Source organism: Notolepis coatsorum (genome assembly GCF_963971535.1).
Source record: "Notolepis coatsorum genome assembly, chromosome: 6".
NCBI classification, from domain to species: Eukaryota; Metazoa; Chordata; class Actinopteri; order Aulopiformes; family Paralepididae; genus Notolepis; species Notolepis coatsorum.
In genome coordinates this window covers 142,077,960-142,095,929 of record NC_140170.1, presented here as the reverse complement: position 1 = coordinate 142,095,929, position 17,970 = coordinate 142,077,960, and the positions used below count along the sequence as shown (strand labels likewise).

Sequence of the window (17,970 nt, the reverse complement as noted above, 5' to 3'; positions counted from 1 at the left end):
GTTCATATAACATCTTTGTATATCACAAGACTGATGAGCAATAAATTACCTCTTGAATATAACTATCATCTTTATGTCTCAGAAGATACAAAATAGTAATTTAGAGTACATATTATATATTCTGTAAAAAAGTATACCTTGGGTAGATTTGTCGGGAATAACAGGAAGGATCTTGCTGCTTGAGTTTGATCAAGTAACGTTATATGATACAGTATTGAGTACAGTATTACCATATTGTTGTTAATAGATGCTCCAAGAATATTTTAAGTCAGCTCCCTCCGGTGAAAAATCCACACAGTACACCGAAGTCCTGGCCTCAGTTATAACAAGAGCGTTATTCAGTGAGGCTTTTCAGACTGTACAGCTACACGTTGCCTATAATTTCAGTCTTTAGCTGCTGAGGTTGCAATGTTTTGTTTAGCTTCTGAGGTCGCATCATATGAGCTTGTGTGTGTGTGTGTGTGTGTGTGTGTGTGTGTGTGTGTGTGTGTGTGTGTGTGTGTGTGTGTGTGTGTGTGTGTGTGTGTGTGTGTGTGTGTGTGTGTGTGTGCGTGCGTGCGTGTGTGTGTGTGTTCTCTGCTACTTCAGACCAGCGTGCCTGGATCTGCATTGGGCTCCTTTGGGGCAACTTCCTGCATCTGTGGAGCAGGTTCCTGATAGAGGGAGAACTCCATTGACCTGCCGTGGAAACAACGTGACAACAGTGAATCAATATGGCACTCTCTATACACACTGGTCTGAGAGAACTGAGTGGAAGGAAGGCGTTGAAACAAAAACAACTCACCTCCCGTGCAGTGGGTGACCGTGGAAGCTGACGGATTGGGGCATCTGAGATCTGTGGAGGCTGAGAGGATCACCTGGCATGGATTGGGCCTGGTGCACCAGCGGATGGGGGTGCGAGAGGCGCGAGATCCCTGCCTCGTGGCCCTTAGGCGCGGCGGGGGGGTAGCCGAGAGCGTTCCTCAGGTACCAGTCCCTCAGACCCTCCAGGGCCAGGGCTTTGTGCAGGCTCCGTGTGGAGTCCTCCGGGGTGGGGAGGGAGAACTGCGGGGGCCGGCGGTTGAAAGAGGGGCCGGACAGCTCAGTCTGGTAGGGGTGCAGATTGGGGATGGAGGAGGCGGTGGTGCCCGGGGCGGGGTGGGGAGACTCGTAGGCAGAGAGCAGGATGGCGTCCTGCTGGTGCTGCTGCAAGGGGATGAAGGGACCGCAGGATTTGGTCCTGGTGACTTTGACCCTGCGTGGCTCGGCCTGGGACCCTCTGATCGCCATGGGGCTGAACGGAGGGGCGGCGCTGGGGAGGTGGACCTGGGAATGGGAGAAGCCGTTGGCGTGGGGAGGCGCCACAGCGGTGGAGGAGCGAGGGGACGAGACGTCCTGCCAGATCCGGCCGGTCGACTGATACAGCTGGTGAGGCACCTGCATCCTCTGCTGCTTGCCCCAGATATAATCCATCAGTATCTCATTGTATCCTGCCCCCACCCCTCGGCCTCCCATGGACAGGCGCATGTTGCTCTGCTCCACAGAGCCGTCCGCGTGCCTCTCGGGGCTCCCCAGGTGGATGTGTCTCAGCTTGCCATCTGTCAGGGCCTCGGAGCTCTTGTAGGGCCCTCCTCTGGGAGGCATACCGTTCCTCTGGGCCGGGTCGTCAGGGAGGCTGGAGCGATCCAGCAGGGCCTCCGAGCTGTTGCTCCGCCTGGCGCGGGAGCTGTATGGGCAGCCTCTGCGGTCAGAGGAGGAGCCTTCCTGGGCCAGGGGGATCATGTGAGGCACGTCCAGGCTGCCAGACCACTGCTTCAATCCATTACCCCCAGAAACATTCGATCTGACAGAGAGACGGAACACAAAAAGAGGAGGCATGGCAACTATCAATGAAACAGTTTTAATCACAAACATAAGTGAGCCAAAGCTTTAAATATGACACTAATCTGTGTTGCAACACAGAGCCTCTGCCTGCATACAGTGAGTATATTAAATCATGTCTTGCTGACAGGCTCCCTGTCATCAATGTGAGTGGTGTGGCTGCAGTGGCCATGGAGGGACTGCAGACTGTCATCACAGTGGGTGGAGTGGCTGCTCTAGCCATGGAGGGACTACAGATTTTACAGAGGCAGCAGAGCAGACATTACCTGATGTGAACACTGATGGGGGCTGTTCGGGCCAGCAGGGGTGTAGCCGGAACGCTTCTCCCTTCAATGTTGGATGCACTCCTTGGTAGGGAGTGACTTGGGCTGCATACAAAAAAAGATTTGATTTTGTTTATAACATTAGACATGGGAGGACAAGGCTGTGTTTAACATCTATCACACATAAGCATGCATGCAGGCACACACACGGGTGTTCACACACGCACACACACACACACACACACACACACACACACACACACACACACACACACACACACACACACACACACACACACACACACACACACACACACACACACACACACACACACACACACACACACACACACACACACACACACACACACACACACACACACACACACACACACACACACACACACACACACACACACACACACACACACACACACACACACTTAGCAGATCAGAGCTAATCAAGTAAAGGTTCCATTCACTCCGATGGGAGATGTAGATGATATGGCTCATTCTTTCATGTATCCATGTTTTCCAGATGCTACTTACTGTAATATAGACCGTTTCAACTTGACAACATAGACATTCTAAATGGACCCAAGTTTATTTCCTGTCTCAGTGCAAGGATACAAATAAAGAAAACTATACTTGTTGTAGTGTTTGCTAATATCAATGGGTCTCATTCCCGAACGGAATTACGACCAACAATTTCCTCTTAGGCAGATTTCTGCCCATTTAAGACATATTAGGGCTGGTAGCACGATTCCCCAAATTTTCCTGAGATCAGATTTGAGCGTGGCTGAGAGCAGAATTAAGAGAGCTGAGGAGCACACTTATGATTGATTGACTAATTGAAAATGTTATTAACTTGACAGACTGTGTTCTCATAGTGATTCCTTCATGTTAACGCTACAGGCCTCCTTGGAATTAATTACTTAATCATAATTAAAATAAATATGACAATATTTGTACGATAAGAAATTACGCATTTGATGTCGGAAAAACAAATAATATGGATTCATCTGATCACAGGGCAGCTGGATTAATCATACCAGCTATTTTGGACAAATGTATAATTACTTTAATTACTCAGATATTCAAACACAATTATGCAATTATTGTGAAATGATTGAAAATAATAATTATTTAATGCCTTCTGTGGAATTTGTATTTCTTATTTGTTACATATCTGTTTTAATGGTAGGCTATATGGGACAGACATTTCTTTGATATAAACCTGCATTCCTTCAAATATATCATTAATCAATTAAACGTATATTGAAATTAGGGCTGGGCGATATAACGATAACGATAAATATCGCGATATATTTTAATAATCGATATCGAAATAAAAAATAAATCGATTTTTTTTTTTTTTTTTTTTTTTTTTGTGACCTGCAACAGGGCAGTTTTAAAACCAGAGACAGTGGACAGACTTGTCTTTCTTGCCTGCAACTTAAAGTAATGGCTTTGCTTGTCCAAATGACAATACTGACCAAATTGAGATTTCTTTTTCTCTTGTCCATTTATTTTGTTTGCTTTCTAATTTAAAAATACAGTTTGAAACCGTCTGTACACAGTAGGCTATGTGTGCTAGCAGAACTAGACTCCAGTCACGAGTCACAGTGCACATGTGCAGTGGTTTGTCCACCAAAAAAAAGCGCCAAAAGATCGAAAATAAACTAGCAGAGCCAGAACTGTTCAACTCCCCTGGAGCCACAGCCAGCAGAGAAGCCGGTTTACTTTCGCTTTTAAACCAGCTGCAGCCTGAGAACTGGAGTGTGAGGGGATGTAACACTAAAGATGGCGGCAATGACAAAGAATTGCTGCAAAATAAACATACATCTGTTGTTAAAAAAGAAAAAAAAAAATTATACTTATAACAATTCGATAATTATCGATATCGAGAAATATGATAACATTATCATATCGTTATCGCGATATGATTTTTTTCCATATCGCCTAGCCCTAATTGAAATACACTATATAGCCTATACACCAACACTGAAATGACAGTGGATTAATAAATAAATAAGAACTAAAGCTAATTGCATGGAAATAGACTGCATTAATATTCCATAACAAGTCTTGTGTGCACCAGTATGGCCTACGACGTGTCTAATGAATGAACAGTATAGGCTTAATATATTCTAGTTACTTGTTTCATTAGGATTTAGTAGATACTATGCTCTGCCCTACGTACAGTATACCTATACTGTACGTAGGGCAGAGCATATAGTATCTACTCAATCCTAATGCAACAAGTCATTAATGGAATAATAAGCCTATACTGCATTCATTCATTACGCCGTAGGCATTAATGGAATAATAAGCCTATACTGCGTTCATTCATTACGCCGTAGGCTACAGTTCTGCGTGCGCACGTGTGTGTGTGTGTGTGTGTGCGCGCGCGCTGCGGCAGGTGTACCACGAGCTGTATTATATATGATGACATTGACAATACATTAATCTAATCTCATTTCGATGGGTCGCAACTTGCATTCCTCCCAGACGGCACTGCCGCAGAATCGCAAGGCACTTCCGCATCCATTTTCACGCGGCTGCGTCATTACTTTGCCTTATAAGGAGCTCTGGAGGCGTTGTTTTGCATGCAAATGACCTGAACGGGGACGCGCTTTCGAGTTTAAGACATGGTGTCATTCTCCAAGCAGATATCAGATCATATCACAGGTGCGACCGTTTGAGCCACTTAAGCAGGCCTGTACGCTGCGACGAGATCGTCGCAAATTGCCCCCTAATTTGGCCGGTGCGAATGAAAAATTATATCTACTCGCAAGCTTGCGAATAGTGATTTCACCCCTTCATTCGCATTTCACTACACTAACATTAGCCTACAACCAGGGCTGTACAGGCGACATAATGTTGCGGTTGTAATTTCATTAGACAGACCAGCGCGGACATTTAATAACATGCAATTTAATTGACACGAGCAATGGGCTAACGTTAGCTGGTGGTCCCGAGTGAAGCAGGGACGGCGGAGCTATAGGCTAACGTTAGCTGGTGGTCCCGAGTGAAGCAGGGACGGTGGAAAAGTGAGGAAAGGGGGTGGGTTATATTGACAAGTGACAACGCTTGACAACAGAAGTTTAAACATAACTTCATATTTATTAGTTATTCGTTTCTGTATATCATCCACTGTGACTTTCCATCTCCGTGTTAGACTCTTCCTGTTTACATTCGAGTGTGACGTCATCACCTACGGCAGCTTAGACGATCAAAACGCGAACCTAGAACAAAACCCGGGGGGGGGAATTTATAATTTTCTCACAGTAGTATATATATATATATATATATATATATATATATATATGTGTGTGTGTGTGTGTGTTTGGCTAAAGTGGATAGAAAACACAGTACTGTGCAAAAAAAGGGCACCCAAGAGTTTTTATATAAATAGTCTTAGATGTAAATAATTTTTTTTATTAGTGTGTCAGTAGACTACTCTTAGTACATTTTCATTAAATAATTTTTTAAAGCATCTTCATGGTTTAATAATGCAAACATATGTTGCAGGGACTTATTATAATCATCATATTGGCGTGACTGTATGCATCAAAGGGTTAAATCAAGCATTTTTAAGTGCTTTAGGAAATGTCAAAATATTGCGATATATATTGTGTATCGTGATATGGCCAAAAAATATCGCAATATCATTTAGAGGCCATATCGCCCAGCCCTACTATAATGGTAAAATAGTTATTTAAAAATTTGCCCCTAAAAAATATTCTTTGCCCCTAAATTTCTCATTTAGGGGCAAGTGTGCCCCTAGTGAAAAAGCTTAGCGTACAGCCCTGCACTTAAGACATATTACCAGCACGTTCGGGACTCAGACTGAACTTGTCATTGATTCTGTCTCAGTCGGTTCCAAGATAAGTCTTCCAAGAGAACTCTTTGGAAAATTTTGGGGAATGAGACCCAATATCTGATAGGAAATACATTTGGGTCCAAACTGTTCCCTAGAAACGCAGTTCTCGTGAAACAGTCTATACTAACAATACCATTGGTAATTAACAGATTCTGTCTCAAAACATCCATCACTTAATTGCTTAAAAGGATCAATAGGTGGCCGCAGATTTTTGGCAACATTTTAGATTTGAGCAGGAGCTAAAAGAACGACATCCAATCAAACAAACGAGCAGGTCAAATCATTGGAACGAGCAAGCTATCTATCAAACCCTCTATTAACACACATGCTTGTTATGCGCATAACATTTGTCACGTGTACACAAAGGCCTTAAAGATTTGAAAATATTTCCAAGTTGTGCCCCAAATCAACGGCTGACCTATTGCTCCATTAATGGCTTTGAAATAAACATGCCAGATAAAATCAGGGGAAGTATCTTGATACTGAATAACATCACCTGAAAGGCAGTGCATTCAGAATCCACACGACACAGCCATGCAATGTGTCCTCCTTTACATCCAGTATCTTTGATAGGGTCTCTGGGGAGAGAGTACCTGACGGAGCTGGTGACAGAGTTGCGTCGTGTCCTCATCTCATAGTAGATCTCCACTGGGGACAGTTTCCTACTGAGCCTGTGGTCCGGGCTGCCTGTCAGCCTTGGCTGGGAGAGGGAGCGGTGGTCGGCAGCCACACTGGGAGACGACTCTTCTGGGACGAAGGGAAAACAAGACAGTTTTATCTTTAATGCAGCTTGATGTATTTTATGACATACAAAAGGACGACGATTAAAGGTGCACATCATTCTAGTGTCATTATTAGTACATAGAATGAGGCTGCGAGTCCACTGGGGTCTTGTCTGTTCAGTGCTGGCTTCTTTTTCCGGTTTGCTTCAATGGAAACACTGCACTAATGTGTTCCTGACAGCACTGAGCATGGCTTTAGTACTCATATTGCAGAACGTTATAGGTTATTTAAACTTTTAGCAAAACAGTGGCAACACTTCTAATGGGTTTTCTATCATCTCTCCCCAAGTGTCTATCTTGCGCTACAACTATAGCTAAAAAAAAAGGTGTCAAGTGAACACGCAGCCTAAGGTATAAATATGTGTAGACAGCACACTTCTCCTGCAGTTAAAAATATTTTATTTTAGGTTGTGAGTTGATAAAGGCAATGCCTGCTGGTCCAGTAAAATACAACAAGGAAAATATGTTTAACTGCGGGAGATGGTTGCTGTCTTCATGTATTCTTTACATAAACATATCGCTTTCCTCTAGAGCGTAGTAAGGCAGCCATGAAACTCTGGATTTAAAATAAATGTGATTCCTTATCCTTCACACCAGAGTCAATGCTGAAATATAATGTGACGTCTGGGTAAGTGTGAACAATAAATTATGAATGTGAAAAATGAAGCATTAGAAAACACACAAGGCCTTTCTCTCTCGCCTCGCTCTGTAGGGTTGATGTCAAACTGTCTCTGTGGTTAAATGCAGGAATGGATGCATGCGCGTGCGACGCAGGGGCGGCTCTTGAAAGGTGTTAAAGGGTGACTCACCGTTGTCATGGGATGTTGAATCTGACATGGAGCTAGTACTTTCTGACATCACAGTGTCCTCTGGAAGACAACAAACACAGTTCATAGCTGGGTTAACAGGAGGCCACGCAAATACAGGACAAACTGCGACTTGCACAGAACTATACGGCAGACAGTTTTGTAGCGATAAAACGTTGATAACTAAAATGTGTAGAACCTTAGGATTCAATTAGTAAAATATGTATTTGTTGCCAGTAGTACCTGTTAAAGGGATGGTTCAGATTTTTGGAACCCAAGCCATATTTGTTACTTAACATTGATGTTGATGATTATAGAGTTCTTTCAGCCCCATCCATGCTGTTACTCATACTAGCTCTGAATAGTTAGCTACAAACAAATGAAAGGTCAATGGGGTCAAGCTCCTGTCTGTACAAGCTGACTGACTGTACGAGCATCAGTCAGCTTGTACAGACAGGAGCGTGACCCCATTGACTTTGCATTGGTCTGTGGCCAACTAGCTGTAGTTAGTATGAGGACGTATGAGGAACAGCATGGATTGTGCTGAGAAAGAACTCTACCTGCAGCAGGGCTCCTATCGATGCTCTGTAGACGTTTTAAAATCTTCGCTGAAGACCCATCTTTTATCTCTCTCTTTCAGTCTTGATTGATTGAACATTTTATTAACAGATTGCAGAGTGGGTACAATACAGTACAGCTCAATACACACAATTGTTAAGGGGATGCAGACCAGAGAAAGACTTTCGTCTTGTTTACATCAGGATCCCCCATTTTCAATTCATCATAACATATATGACATACAGTACTGCTACATCTAGACATTTATGACATACCAGATTTACAAATACAGTACTGTTTGTGATACAAAAATTGTCTAAAAAAGAGAGTATATACTTTTGACGAAGAAACTGTACATTGGAGGAGGTTGGGTAGGTGGGGGTAGGTTGGGTAGGTGGGGTGGGGTGGGGGGGGAAACTGTACATTAGAGGTGGTTGGGTGGGGGGGGGGGGGGGTTGGGTAGGGGGGGGGTAACTGTATATTGGAGGGGTTTGGGTTAGGACATTTACTGTACATTGGAGGGGGTTGGGTTAGGACATTTACAGGGGCCAGCTTCGAATTGCAGTCTCCAGTAGGTGCTCTTTGGGAGTGGGTAGTGATTCACATTCCTTTACAGCTGTGGGTAGGGCATTCCACATTGATGTGGCATAATTGCTAAACGTGTTTAGTCCCTTGTATGAGCCGAATCTGGGTTTAACATGATTTGTGGAGCTCCCTCTGGTGTTGTGGTCGTGGTATTCACTGACCTTTGGGAAGTATTTGACATGTACATGGGTACCTTAATCTTGTAAACCAGGCCCATTGCAAGTTGCTGTACTCTTTCGTCTACTTTAAGCCATCCTAGGTTGTCAAAGTGGGCAGGGGTGAGGTGGGTTCTAGGAGTAAGGTCAAGCAGTAGTCTGACCAGTTTGTTTTGTGATGTTTGTCATTTTGATTTGAGCGCCTTTGAGGTGCTTTGGTACCATGAGGTGCAAGCATAGTTGTAGTACCCTTGAATGAGTGCTCCTGCCAGAGTCTTCAGGGTATTCTTGTTTACCAGAGAGGAGATCTGGTACAAGAATCTAGTTCGTTGGTTGACTTTTTTGATTACATTGGATGCCATTTTATCACAGGAAAGATTTGCCTCTAGGATGGATCCTAGGTATGTAATTTCATCTTTCCTTGTGACAATATTGTCACCCACTGTAACTGAGAAGCCGTCGGTCTTGCTGAGTTTGTTATTTGAACCGAAGAGAATGGACTCTGTTTTACCCAGGCGTAAATGATAGTTTGTTGATTCTGCCTAGTTCAGAGCTGAGGGTTTTTTCAACCTGTAACTTGTTCTTGTCAGAGACCAGCAGGGCTGAGTCGTCCGCGAACAGGAACAAGTTGCAGTCACAAGCTGACGACATGTCATTTGCATAAATTAGGAACAGTAGCTAGTATGCTTCCTTGTGGAACACCACAGCTCACTGGGAGGGGGGGGATAGGGTACCGTTTACCTCCACCATCTGTTCTCTCCCTTCCAGGTAGGATTACATCCAGCTCACTGATAAGACTATCAAAACCAATTGCTTTTAGCTTGTCAATCAGAATGGAGTGATTGACAGTGTCGAAGGCCTTTTGTAGGTCCAGCATGACCATGCCGCAGTATTTGCCTGCGTCCACCTCTTGTTTGATGTGGTCGTTCAAATAGAGAAGGCATGTGTCAGTGGAGTGGGATGTTCTGAAGCCAGATTGGAATTCGTAGATTAGATTTTTTTCCGCAAGGTACTTTTCGACCTGGTCGTATACAATTTTTTTCCACGACTTTCGAGATGGAGGTAAGAATAGAAACAGGGCGGTAGTTGCCTGGGTCTAATTTGCTGCCCTTTTTGTGCCTACCCTGATCTCACCTGGTCGAGTAGACCCTTAGTTTAATCTGGTTAGTTCAGTTAGGGTGTCTGTTTATTTTCTAACCCCTGTCCCTGTCTCTCTGAGTGGATGTATCGAGTGATAGTGTGTTGACATACAGATTGCAGCGACTGCTCTACCTGGTTCTGACCTGGTTCTGACCACCACTAGCGCCATGGATCCGCTCCATGCTGTCTTCATTCTGACCTACAGCATCTAACAATGCCCGCTCTACTTCAACCTCTTCTGAGTGGTTCTTCTGCCCCCCGGGAGAAATGGCCCTGAGCCCTCTTCTTGTATCTCATCCGCTTGTAGTTCTATGCCTCTTTGTTCTTAGTTATATTTATTACTGTAATTTCATACTTTTCTTATATAATTAGATTCTATTGCTAGTGCTACTATGTATATATATATATATATATATATATATATATATACTTATTACATGTATTTATTGCTCCTATGTCTGCCCACTGCGAACATGGGAGCTCTCTAACCCATGTCTCCCTGTCTCTCTGTAAGTGGATGTCTCGAGGTGATGGTCAAGGTGGTGTGATCTTCCCTGCGCCGTCCTTGATGTGGCTAACAGCATCGACTGCAGCGGCTATTCTTCTTAAAACCGGTTCTGACTACCACAGGCCCAATGGATCCACCCCCAGTCTACTTCAACTGGATCCGAGCGGTTCTCCTACCCCCTGGGGAATATGACTATACTATGGGAATATATGTTTTCCTATGCTTTTTTTTGTTGTTGTTGTTATTAGCTCTATTTATTTTAATAAAAAATAAAAAATCTTATGTACCTTAGATACTATTGCTACCATGTGTTTCATCATACATATTGTACATACATACCAATTATTCGCCCGTTCTATTCTCCATCCATCTTGATAGCAACATAGGCCTATTATCACTGACATCCAGTTGGGGGATCCCCTTTGAACAGCCCATTTGAGGTTTCTCTCCTCCACATCGCCTGTGGTGCTTTTTTTATTGCTAGGTTTTTAGTAAGTATCTTTTAGTAAATATACTAGTAAAAGAAATTGTATTTTTAGTGGGTTCTAAAAATATATCCCTTTAAGTTAGAACTACTATATATTTCATAGCAACTAGTAAACTTACAATACAATAACAAAGGCGGCTGAGTGGCACAGTGGGCAAGGCGCTCGCCACTTACTAACGCAGGAGATGCTGGTATCGAGCCCAGCTCTCGGCGTTGCTACCGGCTTGGCCGGCCGTCATACTAACACAATTGGCAGTGTTAGAGGGTGGGAAAGCCGGTGGGTGGGGATTGGACGTTGTGGACAGCGACTCCTACAGGTCGGTTGGGTGACGCCGGTGCGGCTGAAACAGGAAGTATCGGGGGCAGCGTGAGCCTCCCACGCGTTACTCCTCGCCACTGAGAGTTCGAGTTGCTGCTGTGAAAAGATACGACAGGCTGCCTCCTCGTGTACCGGAGGGGACACGTGATGCAAGGCTTCTATCCTCACTACAGCCGACCAGCGGGAGGCATAGTCTAGCAACGAAGACAGGGGAGGGAAGAATTGGAAATACGAAATTGGGATGGGAGAAAATTTTTAAAAGATTGGGAGAAAAAGTGGATACAAAAAAACAATACAATAACAAAAAAAAGTACTTGTGGCTACCAACAAGTGCATCTGAGGGATATGCTCAGGGAAAGATACAACGGCCATATATAACTTTTTATTTAGCTAAATACGTCTTTTAAACAATACTGATCATCCTGATTTTCCAAATGTTTACCGTTAGATTTGACAACTTGTCACTTTTAGTTGCTTCACTGTGTCTCACCTGTGTGACACCCTCGATGGACTGTCCTCTTGCTGTTTGGAACAGTCCTGTCTGATTCGGAGTGCCGGTATAGAGCACCAGTGAAGAGGGCTTTCATCTGTCTTCTCTGGCCGGACTCATCCTGTATAAAACAGTAACACACTCAGCCATGACTTATCATATAGGACACATCAGGGAGCATTGATACCAACCACCTTTCCACTGCCCAAACAGATTCAGAGTCGGAAGATTTTAACATCGTCCAATACCAAGTAACAAGTACCAAGTAACAAGTACCAAGTAACAAATCCCGATCCAATCCATCACTTTTACTCAACAGTATGGATTTAGCCCATTATTTAAATCATGGGGGGGGGGGGGGGGGGGGGGGGAATCCTCCATTAGAGATTTAATATTCTTCTATCTGCCAAAAAACAACAATAATAAAATCAAGCAAATAAAAAAAAATTAGTACTGGGGAAATTATCTGATACTGATACCCCGTCATAGCCTGTATGAATACCGGTATCAGTATCGGTGTGCCCATAGTACACATTTACATACTGCTGCTGTGTGGATACCATCTCTCCTCTGGGTGTCCACTTACGTCTGCCTTGGTGTTGGGCGCCAGGCCAGACCTGTGCGGTACCAGTGGGGGCTTCTCTCCTGTTTCCAGGGGGAAAGCACGAGGCAGCTTCCCAGTCAGCTCCTGGACAACACAGACAGTAGCCCTCCTCAGACAAAAAATCTCTTGTTGTTCTCATAGGTCTGAATGTTAATGTTATAATACGCTAATAATACCATTGGTAATAAACAGGCTACGGCTAGTATCAAGACAACCATCCTTTAAATTCTGGATGGCTTAGAGATAAATGTGCCAGAGCTAAAGTCACTAGCTTAAAACTTTATAAAAGCTAAAGTCACTAGCTTAAAACTTTATAAAAGCTAAAAGCTAAAGTCACTAGCTTAAAACTTTATAAAAGCTAAAGTCACTAGCATAAACCTTTATAAAAAGCTAAAGTCACTAGCTTCAAACTTGATCAAATCTAAAGTCACTAGGTTAAAACTGTATAGAAGCTAAAGTCACTGGCTTAAAACGTTATAAAAGCTAAAGTCACTAGCTTAAAACGTTATGAAAGCTAAAGTCACTAGCTTAAAACTTTATAAAAGCTAAAGTCACTAGCTTAAAACGTTATAAAAGCTAAAGTCACTAGCTTAAAACTTTTTATAAAAGCTAAAGTCACTAGCTTAAAACGTTATAAAAGCTAAAGTCACTGGCTTAAAACGTTATAAAAGCTAAAGTCACTAGCTTAAAACGGGAGCATGTCTATGTTCCCTGGGTCCTATGTTCCCCGGTAGCGATAGATAGTCGGTTATGCTTAGAGTTTATCTTTAGAGCAGGGCGATAGACCACCAGCCCTGATTCCAAACTCTAACCTTAACCAACTTCGAAAGAGTCACCAAGCAGTTCGAAACAAGGCGGACATTAATACAATTTTCAATCAATCAATCAATCAATCAATCAATCAATCAATCAATCAATCAATCAATCGGGGAACATAGAACCCGGGGAACATAGAGCCCGTGGAACATAGGGATGACCCCCTTAAAACGTTATAAAAGCTAAAGTCACTAGCTTAAAATGTTATAAAAGCTAAAGTCACTAGCTTAAAACTTTATAAAAGATAAAGTCACTAGCTTAAAACTTTATAAAAGCTAAAGTCACTAGGTTAAAACTGTATAGAAGCTAAAGTCACTGGCTTAAAGTTAAAACTTTATAAAAGCTAAAGTCACTAGCTTAACACTTTATAAAAGCTAAAGTCACTAGCTTAAAACTTTATAAAAGATAAAGTCACTAGCTTAAAACTTTATAAAAGCTAAAGTCACTAGGTTAAAACTGTATAGAAGCTAAAGTCACTGGCTTAAAGTTAAAACTTTATAAAAGCTAAAGTCACTAGCTTAACACTTTATAAAAGCTAAAGTCACTAGCTTAAAACTTTATAAAAGCTAAAGTCACTAGCTTAAAACTTTATAAAAGCTAAAGTCACTAGCTTAAAACATTATAAAAGCTAAAGTCACTGGCTTAAAACGTTATAAAAGCTAAAGTCACTAGGTTAAAATTTTATAAAAGCTAGTTATAGCATAAAACTTTATAAAAGCTAAAGTCACTAGGTTAAAACTTTATAAATGGGCAAGTGTTTTGATTATAGAATGACATGGCCTAAAAAGCAGTGCATTAAAAACAAATTAGCTGCATTATACAGAGTAGAGATCGTCTCTAAAGGCAAGAAAACCCCTCGAACAGAGAAGCTGAGAAGCAAATGATGTCCAATTCAAAACAGAGCGATGCGTGAAACAGATGTCTGTGAAAGGCTGAGGCTGCTGCCGCCTCGCTAGGAGGTATTTTTGGCTCTGCATCTGGAGAAATCAAGTAAACACTCTCTGACTGATGCAACTCTGGAGGAAAAAGAAGTTGTCAGATATTGTTCTTTCATCTCAGCAGCCAAATTTAGGAGTCTTGGATTTACTATTTCAGATGTTCCTGGTGTACAAGGGCATTAGCCTCAGTGAAAAACATCTCAGCTTTTTTCAAGTCCAGAATTCCATAACTGCAGGTGGGGAGATAAGACTAGAGGAATTTAAACGTATCAGAATAGCCACTCTTATTTATGATTCACTCATTTGGCTAATTTCTAGCGAATTAAACAGTAAAATTTAACTATTCTCCACAATGTCGGTACCTAGCAACTGAAAACGCCATTGAAAGAGTCTGTATAACCATAATAACCCTGTACTCTGGGTCATATGCGCATCGAACTGACCGCCTCGTGCAAACAGACTTGTTTGAGCTCTCCCACTCGACTGCTGAGCAGAGCCTCCAGCACCTGTCTCCTCTCCTGGAGCGCAGCGACACGCTCCGCCTGCAGTTTACCATCCTGGCGACCTGTAACATCTTAACACCAGCACACACATACAGAAATTATTTTAAAACCTCAATCCAGAATTTCTTTTGACCTCATAAATGTGGGGCATATTCACATACATTGTTTTTTTTAAATCTACTTTTTCTCCCCCTTTTTCTGTATTTTTCTCCCATTCCAATTGAGTCGTTATGCCAATTCCCTTCCTGGTCGTTGCGCGCATTTGCCCCCCACTTGCCGGTCTAGGGAGGGTTGATAGATACTATCACATGTCTCCTCCGATACATGTGGAGTCAGCCAGCCGCTTCTTTTCACCTGACAGCGAGGACCCTCACTGGGGGAGCGTAACGCGTGGGAGGATCACACTACTTCTCCCAGTTCCCTTCCTCGCTGAGCAGGTGCCCTGACTGACCTGTAGGAGTCGCTGTTTACAACGACCAGGATACACACCCCACCGGCTTCCCTCCCGCTAACACTGCCAATTGTGTTAGTATGGACGACCGACCAAGCCGGAGGTACCGCTGACAGCTGGATTCGATACCAGTGTCTCTGCGGTGGTAGGCAGGCGCTTAGTCCGCTGTGCTACCCAGCCGCCCGATTCACATACATTGTTGAAGAGTTTGATTTGTAGATGGAAAATGTGCTTTTTTTTTTTTTGGAACGTTGCTAACAACAAAGTCTGAATTTATGCAACATTTGGTTCTGATCAAGCGATCTCTTTAGCTGAAAGCCATGTGTTATTCACTATAAAATCACAGCGATACAGAGCTGAATTGACTCTTCGTCAAAACTTGATAGCTAAATTCACAATATGACACCAGATGTTGTATAAACACTTTTGTATAAAAGCAATAGAACACTCAAGGCCATGTGTTATAGTGTGTATATATAACATTACGGCTGAGATGATCTGCGAACACAGTCGTCATGTTATTTGCTACTGTATAACACACTCTCTCTTGTGTTCTATTGCTTAAATTGATATGTTTTACTCCAGTCTTACCCATATTTACATATTGTCCTTGTATCAAGAGCTCAGTCAATCAACAAGAGAATGAAAACATGTATCTGTGCTTAATTTTGTTTGTTTGTTTATATTTTTTTTATTATGGATTGGGTTTTGACATAAAAGTGTATCTGAATACTTTTCTTTTTACTCAGATTTGAAGGTGTCAAATGCTGATATAACATACAAATTAAAATAAATAAAAAGATAATTCTCCTTGAATTCTAAAAATTTAAGGAGATTGAAAGATTTGGTGTGTCTCTGGTATTGATGACTGTCTGTATTCTGTTCTCAGTCAGTGGTTCGATGTCTGGATTCAACAGCATGACGACTGTTCTCCAGTCAGTGGTTTGATAAGATTATCTGTCAGCTGCACTGCTATATTTGGATATAACAGCCTTTCACACATACAGTATTTCTTTCAGCTGGCAGTTCCCAAGAGAGGAATACATTTGTTTTCTCATCACGTGTACAGCCAGGAAAATCAAACAGTTTTCATGCCATACCATCTGTGTGTGTGTGTGTGTGTGTGTGTGTGTGTGTGTGTGTGTGTGTGTGTGTGTGTGTGTGTGTGTGTGTGTGTGTGTGTGTGTGTGTGTGTGTGTGTGTGTGTGTGTGTGTGTGTGTGTGTGTGTGTTATATGCACTTTTGGGATGCAGAGAGAGAGAGAGAAAGAACTAGAGACACAGAGAGAGAGAGAGAGAGAGAGAGAGAGAGAGAGAGAGAGAGAGAGAGAGAGAGAGAGAGAGAGAGAGAGAGAGAGAGAGAGAGAGAACAAAGGCTTTGGAGCACAGGATACATTTAATGACAGCAGTAATTGTAGTTGGTATTGGTATTCATACTAACCTGGAGTTCCCAAACCCATGGATGTGATCAGGTGACCCTTGACCTCCATACGATGTAAAACAGGGGACTTTACAACTCACACTCCCAGCCAAACCCTTACCTGCTGAAACAGAATCCCAGGTTGAACGTCACAACTGGGACAGAGACAGCTTCATACCACTTTTTAATTTCCGATACCCATACTGATACCACAACCTTGAGTGCAGATACTCAGTCTTTTCCCCCCTCAAAAACAGCTACTAAGCTGTTAAAGGAACACGCCAACATTATGTGGAATGCTCTTACCGTCTTCTCCAGAGTCAAACAAGAAGATAGATACCAATTTTCTCTGTGCGTTCAGTACAAAGCTATCCGGCTGCAAGCTAGCCTAGCTTAGCACAAACGAATGGAAGCAAATACGGAATAGCTAGCCAAAAACACCTCTCCTGGAGAGAGGAAATTGGTATCTATCTTCTTGTCAAATTCCGGAGAAAACGGTAAGTGTCATAATGTCGGCGTGTTCCTTTATGATGGCCATCTACAAACATCATGCCCAAACTGTGAGACAAATACTCTGCTCCCCTAAAGGAAGAAATACACATAGCCGACAACATGACTCAGTTAGGCAATACTGATGCCTCTTTTTATCCAGTCAAACTTTGTCACACGCAGAGCAACCTTTAGCAGCATTCCTGAGTGGCCAGCGAGGGGCATTCAAACATTCAAAATTTATAACTTCTTTTTTTTTAGAGTGTTTTTGGCCAGTATTAGGATTAGTATTAGTATCTCTAAACTGCAATCAGTGGTGGAAGAAGTACACAGTTCCTTTACTTAAGTAAAAGTAGAAATACCCAGATAAAATAGTACACTGGTCAAAGTAAAAGTCCTCCATTCAAAATTCGACTTAAGTAAAAGTAGAGAAGTGTTTGATATCTAATGTACTTAAGTATCAAAAGTAAAAGTACACATTATACGTGATGATTGTGTATTCCAGTGCTTGGGAGCGTTCCATCCTTGATCCATTGACCTCTAAAAGTTATGTTAAAGTGGTATGTGGTCCAGTTATGCTGCTCTGATTAAAGGTTATGTTAAAGTGGTATGTGGTCTAGTTATGGTGCTTTGATTATGTCATCTTGAAGTTGTCAGGCTTTGTTTTCTATACAAAATCTTAGTAACTAGTATGGTTTCAGACAAAGTATAGGAGTATAAAAAGCACAATATTTGAAGTACCTCGAAATTGTACCTTTGAGTAAAGATAATTACCACTGACTGGGATACATCATCAAGACAAAGTAAGGTCTAAAAGGTGTATTGCTCTCACCTTGCAGAATCAGCCATGTGTTTCGTTGTGGTGTGTGTGTAGATTCTAGGGTTCCAGCAAGTCAGCATTAGATGTTCAG

At 42.5% G+C, this 17,970-nt stretch overlaps 1 protein-coding gene across 1 annotated transcript; it reads right to left on the bottom strand.

The window, feature by feature from the left end:
* Positions 1 to 584: 584 nt before the first annotated feature.
* Positions 585 to 16,640, bottom strand: ccdc120b (coiled-coil domain containing 120b; the record flags this gene model as incomplete). Its single annotated transcript, XM_084317678.1, has 9 exons — positions 585 to 678; positions 785 to 1,822; positions 2,127 to 2,228; positions 6,603 to 6,756; positions 7,601 to 7,660; positions 11,840 to 11,960; positions 12,426 to 12,527; positions 14,641 to 14,762; positions 16,592 to 16,640. The coding sequence occupies 9 exons, from the start codon at positions 16,638 to 16,640 to the stop codon at positions 585 to 587; spliced, it is 1,842 nt and encodes a 613-aa protein (XP_084173804.1).
* Positions 16,641 to 17,970: the final 1,330 nt, after the last annotated feature.